A 17,146-nucleotide genomic window follows, 5' to 3' on the forward strand; every position below is an offset into this window, starting at 1 on the left:
AAGAACGAGAGAAATACCTGAAGGCCCACACTGTTGTGTTTCTCTAGAGAGAATTACACTTGCTCTTGGCACAGGACAGGAGGAGTCGCAGTCCCAGCTTCACCGCACCCCACACAGGGCCATGACGACAAGCAGCCTTCCTCTGGGAGGACAGCTTTTCTGGGTTCCCATTCAAAGTTGAGGGGATTTATCAGCCTCCTACACCCAAACTTGGGGGGCCGTGGACTCCAACTACTTAACCCTCTCAAACTCTAGATTTCTTCTGAGGCTCAATTCAGCTTCTCAGCTACCTCTGCACGAACTGGGAGACACCCTCACAGCCTTTCTCAACCAGGGTTCCACCAGAGTGTGAAGCCCGCTGCCCACAGCGTCCACTGTGTATCAAGTGGGCTCACTACTCTCCTAAGCAGAGCAGCGGTTGTTGGTACCACCCCCACAAAGCTAAGGAAATAATCATGCATGTCATTTTCTATGTTCTGCTATTCAGACGAGGAACCCCAATTCCTATCAAATATCCAATGTATCTGATTATTACCCATATCGTCCACTAGAAATGCAGTCTCCCTGAGAACAGGGGCTTCACTGACCTTGTCTACTAGTGTCCCCAGGGCCTGGTACAAGAAAGACTTCAGTAAACACTTCCTAAATGGTGACTGACTGGTAGGGAAGGGTTTACATGAGTTCTCTCATTCTTCCACGGGTCATGGCTTGACTGGCCAGGAGAGAGGCCCCAGGTGCCTCCGATCCCATGCTGGAAGGGGAAAGGGCTCCTGACCCACCAAGACGTATGCCTGATTCATAGTGCAGAGGTTGCTCCACAATGAAAACATCCCTGTCAGAATTTCATACGGTTAGTATTACGATTACTCCTTGCTCAGTTTGTAGACTTACCCAGAAACCTTCAGATTATCATCTAGTCTAATAGTAGAGGGACCAGATGTGCTCGAGGTTTGTTCAGCTTGAACAAATCTGCTTGATGAAAGACGTGCTGTTCTGTTATAAACAAGAGTATCTGGTCTGTCTAGTACAATGTTTTTAATACACAAACTGATCATGTTTTCAACTTTTTATTCATGTATAATGTAAGCCATACGAAGGCACACACCCCAGGTGCACAGGTCAGTGAGCACAGCTGTGTAATCAGCACACAGATCAAGAAAGGGAACATCTTGGCCCCCGGACGCTCCCCTTGGGCTCATCCTCACTTACTACCTCCCGCCAGAAGGAACGCCATCCCGACTTTCAACACTGCTGGTGAGGTTTACTTGCTTTTGAGCTTCATAAAGATGGAATCAGAGTGGCAACCCCTCTGTGCCTGTTTCTTTCAATCAGCTTCATGCTCATGAGATCCATCCATTGTGCTGCAGGCAGCAACCACTGGTTCCTTCTCGCGGCCTGAAAGCTTGCCTATATGGCTGTACTATCACGTCCTTATCCACCCTAGTTGTAAATGCTTTTTCAGTTTTGCCTACACACCTCTTACATAAGCCTTATGAGTCTCTTTTGTGGTTCCCAGAGCAGAGCCGCTGTGCTTTGGGAAGAAGGCCTGTTTTTAGCTTTAACATGTGGTACCAAACCACCAAACCCTTTTCCAACATAGATGTATGGACTGACATTCCCATAGCAGTGGGTAAGAATTCCTACAGCACCCCATCCCAGTTAACACTTATTGTTTTAACTTTAATCTTCCTGGTGGGTGTGAATAGCACTGAATAGTTCCTAACAGTCCTATGTGATAAGCACTAATATTTCCATTTACAGATTAGGAATTGAAGTATAAAGTAGTTAAGCAACTTGCTTAAGGTCACACAGCAATTAAAGGCACAGCAAGGAATTAAAACTAGTCAGTCTGGTTCCCAACCTTGCTTTTAACCACTGTGATACACTGCCTGACTCCATACTGAGGGTCAGACCCTGTACCCTGATGAACTCCCCCAGATAATGTCGCACTATGAGGATATCTCTAGATGTCCCCCTAAATACTCATGTAAGTCAACTGCAGGTGTTCTTATCCTGAAGAGTCACTGTGCTTTGTTCCCATGTCAAGAAATCAAACACTGATTACTCACTTGATGAGGGGCTCTGTGGATAAAAAGGCATGGCCCTATCATCAGCTTAAAATAATGGGAAAACTGACAAGTAAAGGAGTGACCATATCACTCCAAGGTGATACCCTAACTAGGATGTGCACACATGGATCCAAACAATAGAGAGGGAGCCCCTGGCGCACACAGGGGATTGTGGGAGGCTTCAACGGGTCCTCTGTAGACTAGCATCTACTTGCAGGCAGGACTGAGCTCTACGCAAGCTGATTAAAGGCTCAAGAAAACAATAACACTAAGATGGCAGGTTCCTGTAGGAAATCCATTGTAACCGAGGACTAATCGAGTGCCTCAGGACTGACCCGCCTGAGGACTAGGATGCATCCATCGTGCTCGCTCAGATAACCTTCCTCACTAGGGAGGCAGGATCTGCTTTCCAGGCCTCAGAGACACTATCATTTCAGAGTCCTCTGCTCCATGAACAAAGCACTTTTCTGGGGTTATTTTTGCTTAAAGTAAGAAGGAAAAACAAAATCCCTGCATATTCATAAGTTTAAAATCTGAAATTATTTCCTAAAGTATTGCATTTCTAAAATAGGTCAACTTTTCAAGCAGTTTAGGAAAGAGACAGACTTGTGAAGCACCTGATAGACATTTCAAGTAAATTGCACACTGCACTTACTCTTGCTTCTGGTAAAATGGAGATACAAAAATTATAGAACCTTCATCTTTTTATCTAAAATAAAAAGGTGTCCCTAGGCTTTTCAATTCACATTTAAAATGCATTTTCATAAATAACCTTTTCACAATCTGTACTGTTTTAATTAAATTTTTCGCTATGGAAAACAAGATAATTGAAGCAGTTTAGAGATTAGTTAACTGTCAAAAAATTATACCAGCAGTCACTGCAACGGGAAGATTTGCGTCAGTACAACCCTCATTGTACTCAAACTCCCAGACTAGTCACATAATTAAAACTTCAGGTGAGCTCTCAGAAGAATGAGGAATGTTCCTTCACTGAGTCTTTAAACAAAAGCTATATTAAAGAATGACATGTACATTTTAAAGACATATTTGGTTTTTCCCTAAAGGCTTTCACTGATGTTCCTCGTTGACTAAACTTCAGAAGGGTTTATTCTTCGGGCAGATGGAGAAACAGTGTTCCCTGTGGTGCCATTTTACAGACAAAGACACTGTCTATGTAGTGTTTTCTGGAGACAAGTTTCTTCCTCTATAGCTTTAATGAGCCCGATCGAGGGACAGGCAGAAAGGGTGGCCTGCATGCACAACACAGTGAGGTTTCTCCCATTCAAACTGTCTCTATGACACTTCAAACCTGGGTTAGGTTGACCAATGTCAGAAGCCCCATGAGGAAATACTAGTTGCAGAAGAACTAGTGACACCAGTAACTTAGTCATAGACTGCTTGCTCTAGTAAGTCTCATGTAACAACCTTTATATCTGAAGTGATGAAATAATTTCCCATTCATTTGATAATTTCTCTGTTTGCAAATACAGAGTTTTAAATTAGATGGAACTGGCTTGTCCAGGAAGCACTGGGTCTTGGCTAAGAGTGTGGCTCTCAAGCCAGACTGCCCAGCTTTACATTCCAGCTCTGCCCTGACCAGTGGCATGCCACTAGGAAGTGTTAACTCATGGTGGTGTTTTCTGGATATGATAGTTCCATGCAAAGAGCTGAGAAACGTGCTTGTGAGGAAGTAAGGGCATGTGGGTTTTATTACTAACTAGAAGTGTGATTTGGGAAAACTTAGCTATCTTCTCTAAACTGCCTGGAGATCACTTCATGGGGATGAAGTGAGGACTAAATAAGATGATATAGGGTACAGTGCCCAGCAGACTAACACGTTCTGTAAATACCCAACAAATGGCAGCTTCCTTTTCTTCCATCAACTCTAGAAGTTGAAGGGTACTGTTTTTCTGTCGTTACTGAATCAGAAAAATACTAGAAGACAGAAGAGTACTATTCTGTACTTCTCTGATGGTTTCCAAGTAAAACCATCTGCTTCAGGTACTGTCCTTCTAAACATATAATAAATTAAAGCAGTAACTTCTGACCTGAAGACTGAAGTTGATGAGCTCACAAAGAAGCATCTAGAAAGCTCGGGAGCTTCTGCAGTCAGTAAGACAGGCCATGGACGTGGAAGGTCCATGGCTAGGGAGGTGCTGACACACAGTTATGACTGGGTCGCCAGCTCTGGTGCTTCTACTCTTTCCTCATTTATTTTCTCCTTCTTGATAGGTCATAACATTACACAAGTTAGAATACTGGGAATAAAAGCTTCAGACTCCGGGTTAGGGAACCTGGGATTGACTCTCAGTTCACCCCTTTTCCAGCCCACAGGCCATGGGACAGGTGCCTGTCCTGGCACAGTGCAGGCCAGGATGCCTTTCTTTCCTACTGTCCGGGTGAGGACTCCACTTGGCAGCGCTGTGGGGCCTGGGGCAGCAGCGTGCCCCACCGCACATCGAATCGTCCATGGAGAGGGCCTGACCTGAGGGTCTGCAGGGAGAGGGCCCGGCGCTATGGTCAGACAGACCTGGCTCTGCTACTCCCTATACCCCTGCAGCTTCGAGGAGCCTATGTCTCCTCCTCTCATACACGCAAATCCCTTCATGTGCCAGCCACCCTGCACTGTGCTCAAGCTGGCGCTGCCATGCCAGATGGGGTGGTTTGAGGACAATTCCACATTCTGTTCAGTAAACATCATACAGCTGCGTAATCAGAGCATATCAAGTACCTGAAAGAGCTTTCATAGTCTGATGAACTCATACACCTTCATCAAGAACGCTCCACCGTACGTATGTTTAAAGGTGATTAACCCATCAGCTCAGGCTCAAAAGCTTAGACTGATCACACAACATTAAGATAGCAAGGGACGTTAGTGAACGGTAAATACTTATGAATAGATGGCTGACACAATCATAATGAAATGAGGGAAAAAATATGATTAAAATTTCTAAGACAATTTTAGTTTATGTATCTTGAGAGGTGAGCTTGCATTTGAAAAAAGATCTTCATTTTTAAAATTACTTTTTAAAGTTTGTTTCAGAATTCAAAAGATTCATAGCCACTCACCTTTTGTTTATTTCTCTCATTAGAATGCTTGCTTTGCTTATTCTGTGACCCTCTTTTCAGGATCAAGATTTCCATTTGATGAAAATACAGTTTCTTATTAAAAGAACATGTTTAGGGTGACAGTGGAAAGCAAGTCAGTTTCAGAAAACAATCAATTAACAGAATTTTAAAGTTGGAAAAGAGGTTAGAACAGCATCTGGTCCATCCTGCTGATTTACAGGTAAAATACCATCACCTGCATTTTGCAGATGAAGAAACTAAGAAGGTTAGTTTACACAAAAATAGTGATGTAGACAATAAGGAGAATTAGAAACTGAGTATTTTACATCTCAGAATAATATGCTTTTAATTAAACTGCACTCTCATATTTATTAGTTCACTGAATGTTTGCTACAATTGGCTTTATTTCATGACGTATGTTAACAGCGTGCATGACACATGGAATGACAGTTAGCTGGCCTTGGTAAAAGTCGTCCTCATATGTTTATTTAGTAGCTCCAAAATGTCAGGCCTCGTGATAGGCTCTGGGCAAACTAACGTTTTAAAAAATGATGTAGTTCTTCCCTAAAGAAATCCAGCCTATGGGGGACAAAGACAAGTCAGTTGCCTCTGAGGCAGGTTTCAGGGCACCCAGGATGCTGCTTCCTGTGCCTGATGAGGACCAGGAAGGCTTCAAGACTGAAGAATAAACAGTAACAAGAACTGGTAGGGACAGAACAAGAAAAGGCATTCGAAGGGAACAAAGAGCACGTACAAAGCCACACACTTCAAGTCCTGCTATGTTTAAGGAACTGCAATGCAGGGATCTATGGACCTAAAATGATAATGTGGGAAGGGCAGGGGGTTAAAAGATGCTGTTGAGAAAGTCTCAGACACCACTCAAAAGAATCTCAACTTTATCCTCCTAAATTTATAAACTAGTTCTCACGCTCCAGGGATGGCCGAGCAGTAGTATCAATCAGGCTTTAGATGCCAGAAAGTATAGACTAGGAGTAATATGAGAAACACATTATTTAAGGGAAGGACCCAGGAGGAGGGAAGGACCACAAGCAAAGCTCAGGCAATGACAATTGTCTGTCTGTCCGTCTGTCCATCCATCTCAACAACCAGCGTTTACTGAGGGAGCACTATATGTGAGGTGGTAGGAACAAGAATAACACAGATTTAAGGTTTGTGTGAAGTCAGACATGAGAAAACATACAGCTGACTGCTAGGTGTGGAAGGTGCGGGCTCTTTGAGAGGACATCATCACAGCTAGACGCGGGAGGTGGACGAGAATGCTTCCTGAGATGCAGGAGGACCGGCGTCTTCCCTGAAGTGGCTGTGATGGAGGTGACCTGGAGCTCAGTTCCTCATGGGGAAGTGAGCCGTGTCTACTGTGTGAACGCAGGGAACGAAGACGGATGCACGCGATCCTGGGCGCTCGGTTCCCTCAACCTGGGCCCTGGGGGCTGCACCTCAGCCTCCACCGAGCTGTGGGTGCTGTGGGGAGGAACAGGAAGGGACTCAATAGAGAGTCAGAGGGGTGGCCACTAACCAGCGATTGTCAGGTGACAGGATGGAAATGCACAAGACTTCAGAGACAGTAAATAAAGCGACCACACCGACTGTCTGGGGAACAGTCGGCCCTCAGTAGCCACGAGGGGCTGGTTCCAGGACCCTCTCAGATCCAAAACCCACAGGTGCTCAAGCTCCTATATAAGATGGTACAGTATCTGCATATCTACCAACCCCACCCTTGTACCTTAAATCATCTCTGGATTATTTATAATACCTAATGCAATGTATTGCCTGCATGTGGCAAATTCAAGTTTTACTTCAATTTAAAAAATTTCTGAAATAAAAAAATTCTTTTTTCCATTAGTAGTTGGTTGAACGCACAGATGCCAAACCTGTAGATATGGAGGGCCCTCTGTACTTTGTGCTTTCTTTGTATGTGGAGCCTAAAACAATTCATCAAAATGGATTTCGCTTTAGAGATTCATATGTAAATTGGACTCTGCCAGGAAGCATCAAACATGTCCTTTTGTGTAATGACACCAACATTTTGAATTGTTAAAGTGTTCTCATTGAATAGATTCTGGGTTATACTAATTATTTGTCGCTTATTTAATTATTTGGACATAAATAATGAATCAATGTCATTTTGGGAAAAAGATTCTTCTTGTCCTCAAAAAAGAGATGAGAAGTTACTGTAATTACGTCTGATTTTACTAAGTTAAAAGTGGAGCAGAAAGCCCCAATTTATACTCAAATGGTTGAAAACACATCCATTACTCATTTTCTTCCTTTTTGGAAAAAAACTAACTATGTTGAATTGCACTGCATCCTTTAAGTTATTCTTAGAAGACCAGTGTTCACGGAGATGGTTAACCTCTGCTATTCACATGGCCACTGTGAGTTCTACATGCTTTAGTGATAATACTGTTCTCACCATCAGATTTATTTGCTAACAGAGGCTCTTCTCAATGACACATGCTCAGGGAATATTTGTGACGGTGACTCTGATGAAGAACAGTTGGCTCAGATGACATTATAATCAAATATCTTCACCAACTCACTTTGAGAAAAATCAGTCGAATTTCAATAGGCACATTTCAACAAGAAAAACTTTTGCATTACCAGGCTTTCTTGCTTAGGCTAAGAGGAAACACTTTTATAGTGCGCATATTATTATGCCCACTTTTATAATGGGTCATTATTTAATAAAAATAATTTCAACATATATCATAAATTGAGTTTTTCTTGGGCCTAATACTGCACTGGAATACCTTCATTTTAGTACACATAATCTGAAGAACATTGAGTATTCTAAGGACTGAAATATATAGTTTCTCAAAAAAAGCACCAGTTGTGGCAGGATTAAAAGAACAGGTTTCATCTCTTCTTTGTTTAAATAGGCAACTGATAGGACTTCTTTGCATCTTTTATTCTGGAAATAATGGCCTTAGATACTAAATGTTAAATGAAAATTAAAATAAATAAACCAAATGGGTCAGATATAACCAGCAAGTTCTATACAAAAAGATTTGTTACCACAAACATATTTCAAGTAAATCATTAAAAATTACATTTTTGAGTTCTAAAGGAATGACAAGCCTTTTTTAGAGATACAGATGCTCAGAAATTCCTAAAGTGAAAATGCCGGTTCAATTTTTTGCCAATACATATGATAATGCCTTATTTTTTTTTTTTAAGTCCTTACCCCATCCCGTCCGTCTTAATGGGCTTCAGTTTCCATTGCCCTACTTAAGGCAGCTTATAACCAGAGAATGATTACACTGAAGGGACCACAGAGTGACCTGATCTCCCTCACTGCACCTCCAAGGGGAGCAGTATGCGGGGCCTGCGGCACTTTCCTGAAAGATGAGCGGACCTGACCCTGCCAGCTCGTAGAGCCTGGTCTCAATCCGGCACTGGCTGCTCAAGACAGAACACAGGCCCTGAGTCGTGGATCCCCGTCTGTGCCCTCTCTCCACCCTGTGACTTGGGAAAAGATACAACTCCCCACACCTTAAGTTCTCACAACAGGACCACAATACCTCTGAGTGGCTGTGAGAACAAGATGGCACAACATGTAAGATGGTACCTCATGGACAGCAGTTTCTCATTAAATGTTACATCCTTCTTGAAAGTTCATTCTTACACTCAGATCAGATTTATAATACGTGATTCTATGATTTTCAGGAGTTATACAGAATCAGCCTTCCACCTCTGTAATCTGCAATTGCCCTCCTAACTCTAGAAGACGAGAATGATGAAGGGATGATCTTTTCCCAAATGCCAGCTATCATACTCTTCCTATGGGATGATTAGAACAATTGGCTTGGAAAAGATCAATGGCAACCTTCATTAGGAAAACTTACCAGGTCTCTGTGCAGCATTGTCTAGTCCAGTAAATACTCACTAAGAGCTTACGATGTGCCAGTGAGACTACAGACTGACAAAGATACATGGTGCTTATCCTGAAAAGTCTACTATTGTCTGAGAAACATACATATACTGAGTGAAGACTGCACAATGCTGCTAACAAGTTAGATATAAATTGCCAAGTGATGAAAATCAACATAGCACACAGGAGGAGTTTGGGGTGGGTCCTCCACAGTTGGCAATTAAAAAAAAAAAACTCAGTCTTGAGAATATTGATATTAACTAAGGACTAACTATGTGCTGGCCATCATACTAGGTGTTGAGAATATAAATGATATTCTGATGCTGAAGCTGAAACTCCAATACTTTGGCCACCTAATGCAAAGAACAGACTCACTGGAAAAGACCCTGGTGCAGGGAAAGATTGAAGGCAGGAGGAGAAGGTGACAACAGAGGATGAGATGGTAGGATAGCATCACTGACTCGATGGGCATGAGTCTGAGCAAGCTCTGGAAGACAGTGAAGGACAGGGAAGCCTGATGTGCTACAGTCCATGGGGTCACAAAGAGTGACTCAGTCACGACTGACTGACTGAACTGAACTCAGAATACAAAGGTGTGAACAGGGTGTGTGTGTGTTGGGGCAGGGGGGTTCTACTTTCATGGGATTTAGACTCTAATTTATTATTATTCCATCAATGGAGTAATTATTTTAGTATATTCTAAGGAGACCACTTTCAACTTTCCCACTTGTCACAAGAATGCATAACCACTTGGGAGGTTACAGAATCCAGCTTTTCTAAGTTGGATATTCTGTAGCATACCCACCCGATCAAAAATCCTAGAAATTAGCAAACAAACAAACAAAATACTTTTCCCTTTTCCATGCTGCAAAGCTAAGCAGCCAGTGTGAGTAACCTGTAGAATCTCAAAAGGTTAAGACCAATGGCCAATTATATTCAGGACCACCACTGTAGCCCTCTGCTCTCTGAAGGCCCCGCTGTGGTCAGGCTGCAGGAGGCAGGCCCTGGGTGGGAAATGCAGGCTCGGGAATTACACTGAGTGTCTGGGGAGAGCCAGGCATGAGTGTGGGCTCACCCGATGAAGGCTCCGTCCTCCTTCAGAGCCTCCACCCTTGTCTGCTCCTGAAAGGACACGTGGGTTCCTCTGGGGAAGCCACTATCCCCTCCCTGTTGCAGTGGATGGGAGCAGGGGTTATTAAGAGGATATCTTGCAAATCAATTGTTTTAGTGCTTTTCTCATCATTTATCAATAAATGGCAGAGTTAAGCTTAGAAAACCAAGTGCCTTGAATTTCTCTTCCTTTTGCTCCCCTAAACTTTAAACTTTCAAGAAATTTATACTTGTATTCATCTAATTTCTCTCAAGACCCATTAGAGTAAACACTGAGACACAGAACACGTGCGTCTGGTTCACACTATGGGAATTCGATCCACCCCGTTGAGTGGAAAGATGAATTAATGTATGCAAAGAAGGCACCAGGTCTTTCTGAAACAGGCAGATTGTGAAGCCAGCAAAGCTAAGTCCTTTCCCGACTCATCCCATGCTTTTGGCGCAGGGAGGCCAGGATCCACACACCGGCCTGATGATGATGAAGATGCCACCCAGCACGTCTACAGCAGCCAAGCCCATGAGAACTCCAGGGAAGCTGAGGTGGAACAGAGAAGACACCAGGCTACCTCAAAGGAATTTCACAACATTTGCTTCCTTTCACAACAGTCTCTGCTACCCTCACAAGACTCAACCCTTGTGGATGAGTCTGAGGCCCAACTGCCAGTTTGGTAAGAAGACGAGTAAACAGGACCACGTCCAACTGTAAGGAACACAGAGACAAGACAGAGACCTGTCCTTCCCCAGCTGAAGAGCCAAGTGGTGAAACTGTCCATATGGGATTTATGTTTAAAATATACTTCACTGAGCTCCCGGTGTGCCCTCTCTGCTGGGTGTGAGGGGGCAAAGCTCTCGTCCCTGACCCCCAGCACCCAGTCCAGCCGGGAGGCTATGGGGACACCTAGCAGGTAGGCTCCAGTAAGAGCTGACCCAAGTCTGCAAGGGCAGACAGGAAACGCTCAGAAGATAGAGAGGAGCTCTTGAGGCAGAGACCACTGCACAAGCAGAGCTCTGGAAGCCTAAGAGGACTCAGCACACTTAAGGAATTACCAGAAGTTCAGGATGACCAGGACAAGGGCTCAGGTCTTTCCAGTGGCTGCAGATGACATGGAAGAAGTTGTCTGTGGCCCAGGGATTACGTCAGACTTCCAGAAACTGTGCAAAGAGGTGCTGAGCTCCAAGCAGGAGACCTCCATTAAGGGAAACATGAAAACCTAGTGCTCTGGGCACTGCAGGACTGGCACTGCTTCCCTTTCTTTGACAACACTTGATATACTCTTCCTTTAATATTAACACTTTAATGACTAATATGACACATCTATCCAGTACTTATTTTCCTCCTTTATGTTAAAATAGAAAGTCATAGAAAGAATCCCAGGGGTTCTGTATTCTTGTTAAAGAATCCACTGCTCCCACCCCCTGCTGCCCATTTTCCATGGATGTATTTTCTTTCTCTTATGTTAAGTAAGTCTGTGGACCGTATCAAAGAATTACTGAATGATAAACGGAAAAACTGATTTGCATTAATTAAAAAAAACTAGGAACTTTTATTTTCTTCACTGAAAAAGAATTTCCACTAAAAATCCATATTCAGTAGCAGAGTCTAAGAGGAAACACTTAAGGGTAAAAACAGCCTGTTATAGGCAGGCAATTCTTTTTTAAATGACTGAATCACTCAGAGGCAACCTGTAGTGGATGACCACCATGTCACATGCCTGTGTGACGGCCTGACAGCATGTCTCCTTGGTCCTAGTCTTGAGCCTCCCCACCACCAAAATTCACCTTCATAGTTATTTGACAAAGGAGGTTATTTCTTTCACACTTTCTGTGTCTCTGATACCAAGTATTTATTTAGCACTCAGTAAATGCTAAAGAGCTCAATTTAAGCAGGGTGAGGGATACTGGTCACCACGCCTGATACTGTATCATAGACCATCAGAGCATCTTCACTTACATAGTCTCCATAGGTCTCCTGCGTCGGGGGCGGCGGTGGAGGTCTGTACCCAGTTGGGGGCACTCCTCGTGCTCTGGGAGTGAGCAGTCCTCTTCCGCGACTTACTGGCCCTCGGGTAGAGAGGACGCCCCTGGAAGCCGGCGTCCCCCGTGGTACCCCGACTCCCACCGGCCGGGCTGAGACTCCTCCCCTGCCCCTGCAAGCAAGAGGGTCACATTAGCAATTTGCATGGTGTTCTCCAGCATTCCAGTGTTCACATGTACTAATACCTCATGGAAATCAATGTTCCATAAATCTGTAAAAAGAAATAAGGACACTATATGCAAAGAAAACACTAAAGCAAGTCAGGAACAGATTATCTACCTAAAGAAAGGAACTTCAATCATTCAGGCACCTAGTCCAGTGAAAATAAACATGGTAACATCAAAGAAGCCCCAGCGTCGGTTTCTGTTTGGGACCCAGAACAGGAAGCTGACATCTGGGGAGGCTGCATCCCCTGGGACCATCACACCCCACCAGAGTCTCAGCCAGTCCTCACTCCAACACTGCGACATGGGCCTTATGGCTCGTCTGTGGACAAGAAAACAGAGCCCCACAGGGATCTTAAGGCTGTCTGAGAACACACAGACGGCAAACCCAGGACCAAAATACACACCAGATCCCGTGAGAGAGGGAATAAAATGGACTTTCTCAAATAACATATCTACTAGATAGGATGGAAAGCATAGTTCTTAAGTGAAATAAACATATATTTTCTGAAGAAGAATGCAACATATTCATGTATTTCTAACATAAAATATGAGACTTCAAGTCAAGAGAAGAAGGAAGGAGGCAGCTAAAACCTGAGCAAGCGTGCAAGTCCCATGAAGAAATGAGGACAGATATTTGACTCCACTGGAAAATACAGGCCCAGCCAGGCCTACCTCCTGTGGACAACGTCTTGCAAACAAGAAGAACCGAGCAGCTGATGGGGCTGCCTGTACACCAGTTTTCTCCTTCTTTAGTTTGATTGGGATAGTAAATACACAGCTGAAAATGCAAATTCCACAAACAACAGAGAAAATTAATGAAACCAAAAGCTGGCTCTTTGAAAGAATCAATAAAATTAATAAACATCTAGACAGGCTAAACAAGGAAAGACAACAATATCAGAAATGAAAGAGGGCGTCACACTACTGACCTCAAGGACATTAAAGATAAAAACAGGAAGATTATGAACAACTCTAGGCCCACATATTTGTTAACTTGGATGAACTGGACTAATTCCTCGAAATACACAAATGACCAAGAAGAGAACTAAATAATCTTATGTTTATTAAAGAAATTTAATTGATAATAATCTTTCAAAAAAGAAAGCATCAGATCCAGAGGATTCACTGGCGAAACCCATCAAATATTGAGAAGAAATTATATCAGTCTTCCACATTCTCTACCAGGAAGTAAAATCAGAGGGAACTTCTCCCAACACATTCCCTGTGGCTGGTCCTTGGAAATGCCTCCTGAAAATTACTTCTGCATTACAGGCTGGGCCTGGCCTGAGCCACCAGGGACGATGGAAGTGGCCGGCCCCAACTTGGCCTTGAGCCCTCGTAGGGACCTATCACAGGAGGTGTCTCCCAAGATATTTTTTTCTAAGTCCACCTGTGGGAGTCACGACTGGCCAAGGTGTTGGGAGACAGAGAGGCTGAGAAGGGTGACAAGGCTGGGCTAGGTGGTCTCTGACCTCCCTAGGAAGAGATGTGTGGTCCAAGGAGAAACAAAAGACATTAAGGATATTATAAAATGGAAATAAAAACTTATAAATCAGTATCTCCCATGAACAAAGATGCAAAAATCCTCAAAAATAAAGTAAGATTTATTCTAAGTATGCAAGCCTGCTTCAACTGGTAGCTCAGCTGGTAAAGAAACTGCCTGCAATGCAGGAGACCTGGGTTCAATCCCTGGGTTGTGAAGATCCCCTGGAGGAGGGAATGGCTACCCACTTCAGTATTCTGGCCTGGAGAATTCCATGGACTGTATAGTCCATGGGGTTGCAAAAAGCTGGACACAACTGAGTTACTTTCATCGAAGGTTGCTTCAACATTAATGAGAATCAATGTGATCCATCCATCACACCAAGAAGGCTTAAGAAGAAAAATCTTAAGATCATATAAAGAAGAAGCAGCATTCAATAAAATACAAGGTCATTCATGATTTAAAAAATCTCACCAAATGGAGATACATTCACTCAAGTTAAAAAAGCACACCTACAAAAAACCTATAACTAATGACACATCAAATGGTGAGAGACTGAATGCTTCCCCTTAAGATTAGGAAGGAGGCATGATGTCCAGCCTTACCATTCCTATTGTACTAGAAGTCCTACCTAACTCAATGAGGCACAAAAAGGAAAAAAACTTTCAAGATTGTGGAGGAAGAAACAAAACTTTGTTTGCAGGTGACATCATTTCTCTGTAAAAGTTTCCAAAGAACCAACCAGATCAAGATAAAAAAAAAGCAACCATACAAGCAAACAGTAAACCAGAACTAAGAAGCACATGAAACACGGTCTTGGGATACAAAGGTCGTAAGTCAACTGCTCTCCTGTAAACTGCAATGAATAACTCAAACTTGCTAAGTGGCTAACAGTGATAAGCCATGCAAACAGTATGTTTCCATGATATGATATAATAAAAGTAGCTATTTACCCTGTGGTTTTTGTTCCCCAAACTAATAAGCCTAGGCTAATCTGAAAAATATTAGACAAATCCCAAACAAGGAACATTTTACAAAGAACCTGATTGGTATTCCTCAAAACTGTCAAAATCATAAAAAAAAAAAGAAAAATATATGACTTTCACCTTTAGGGAACTTGTGCTATCCATTTTTCAAGCATTGTAAGTTAGATATATATATATATGTTTAAGTACTAGCCCATAAAAATTGGTGCAGTAAAATTGGTGGTCAAGAATGAGGACGCTGGATTCAGATCTGAATGTGATTCCTGTGGTTATACAACTCTGCCCTCCAGTTAACATTCAAATTCATCAAGGGTCTGAACTTCCCAGGACAGTTTCCTCAGCTGTGAGAACTCTTTTCTTGGTGTTATGGGGAAGGAAAAATGGCACAGGGCACACACAGTATTTAGCACATTTCCTACTCAAAACAACTTAAACAAATTTCAATGTCTCTGAACTGTATCGACAGACATCATATCTTTAGTCTTACTCATCTTTTTATCTCCATTATATATCTAAAAAAATCTTCAATGTAATTAGAGAATAGTTTCTACTTCTGGTACATCTGACACATGACTACATGTGCTATGTCAGTCATTCCTTGTATAATCAAACTAATTAAGGCTCCTGCTTCTTTATCTCATATCCCATCCCTGTCATCCAAGGCACTATATCAATCACAAAATATTCAATATTTTTGACTGTATAACTTCAGGTCTTTTAAATTGAAAACATAAATTTATATTTAAGAACCTCACAATTCTTTCCCATCGGCATCAACACTGTTAGGTTATGTGCCCACTGGTTATAGGAATTACACTAAAGAACCCGTTACAGTTTCAGACGAGTCATTTGATGCATGTAGCTCGGGACCCTTACTACAAAAGACACTTTGAAGATTCGTTTCTATGAGTCTGAAACCCCACAGGAAGGGTGTGAAGCGGAACAGCCTTAGTGCTGTATGAGGCTCTTGGCGGGGGAAGTCTTGACGGAGGCACGGCCAGCATGCACATCCCACTGCACCGCCGTGCACGCTCACCCAACGCTGCAGATCAAGCTCAGGGCAGAGCTAATTGGCAGGATTGACGACATGGGGTGAGAGCAGAAAACGCGTCTGTGAGATGAGATTTAAAATGATAATCAATGGGAACTCGTTTATTTTTTACGTGAAAAGTTGCTTCAAATAGACAGGACTGGGTGCTGCACTGCTCAGAATAGGGATAATGGAAAAGCAGAAACCTAACCCATCTGAGTACACGGTTTCATAAGCTGGCAAATGTGTGTGATTGTAATGCTTCTGTGCATTTGCATTTTTCAGCACAGTGACCTTGATTTCTGGATTTGCAGGTCAGATATGAAAATAATCGAAACAAGTTTTTTTCCCTGGGAACCGTGCTTTGAATGAATACGAAAAGTTATTGATCCATTAGGAACTAATTATTTAGTTTATATGTTAGTAAGAGGTTTTAGGATATAATGAAAAAGCCCGTGCTTTGGGTTCCAACACACTCAGCCTCAAAACTCAGATCTAGTCCTGCCATCACTGGGTTGCTGAGCCTGGGTTTCCCATCCACTGATCCAGTAAATAAGATCCAGCTCTCGTGGAATAGTTGTGAGGGTTACAACTATATCAAGTAAGTGCCCAAGCAAAAACAGGCACTCATTAAGTGGCGATCACTATATGGACTCTGTCCTTAATACTGTGCTTCTGGCTGTGGACCAAAGAGTGAGGAGAGAGACGGCAGAAGGTACAGCTTGCACTAGGTCTCATCTCACACGTTCGGCAGCAGCATGTGTACGGACCTTCTATACATTTAGCAGCAGTAATGCAGTGTGGTAGAATAAGGGTACAAACGTATATCACGGTGTTTGGCTTTTGTTTATATATTTTATGAGAAGCAAAAGTACAGAACAAAACAATGAATTTGGTGAATTAGCTCAAGCCAGCTCCAGCATTATTAGCTGGGTGAGGCCTGGGCCTCAGGAAGAGAAGGGCCTTTAGCTGATCATAGCAGGGGCCTGTGGATCTAGTCAAGGTCTAGCCAGTGTCACAGTAAGAAAAGCGCTCTCTGAGATCCATCCGGGGATCAGCCTTGATGCAGTAATGACCTGAGGGGTGCTTTACTTTCCCATAGAATCCCTGACATGTGTGACAGCTTTTCTTCATCTCTGATGGTGTGTGCTTCTAAGAGTCAAGTATAATCATTGAGATTTTTTTTTTCTTGCCAGAGGTTGAGAAGGGAATGAGAGGTCAGACAGAAGGGAAAGATAAATGCAGCCTGAGGTCTCAATCCCTCAGACTAAACATAAGAAACCGCGAGGGCGAGGGAGACTGACG

General features: G+C 43.0%; 1 protein-coding gene across 5 annotated transcripts in view; it reads right to left on the minus strand.

Annotated features, from left to right (window-relative positions):
* KHDRBS3 (KH RNA binding domain containing, signal transduction associated 3) overlaps positions 1 to 17,146 on the minus strand; it is a 152,379-nt gene that overhangs the window by 37,654 nt on the left and 97,579 nt on the right. For 4 of the 5 annotated variants that reach the window (XR_011570471.1, XM_070802410.1, XM_070802412.1 and 1 more), the window contains one exon: positions 12,092 to 12,287. The exons of the other annotated variant lie outside the window; for it this stretch is intronic. Coding sequence is in view for 3 of the 4 variants with exons in the window: in XM_070802410.1 (XP_070658511.1) it covers positions 12,092 to 12,287 (196 nt within the window). In the remaining variant the exon portion in view is untranslated. The remainder of the gene's footprint in view (positions 1 to 12,091; positions 12,288 to 17,146) is intronic. 5 annotated transcript variants of the gene reach the window in all.

The sequence above is a fragment of the Bos indicus genome, chromosome 14, assembly GCF_029378745.1.
Source record: "Bos indicus isolate NIAB-ARS_2022 breed Sahiwal x Tharparkar chromosome 14, NIAB-ARS_B.indTharparkar_mat_pri_1.0, whole genome shotgun sequence".
NCBI lineage: Eukaryota > Metazoa > Chordata > Mammalia > Artiodactyla > Bovidae > Bos > Bos indicus.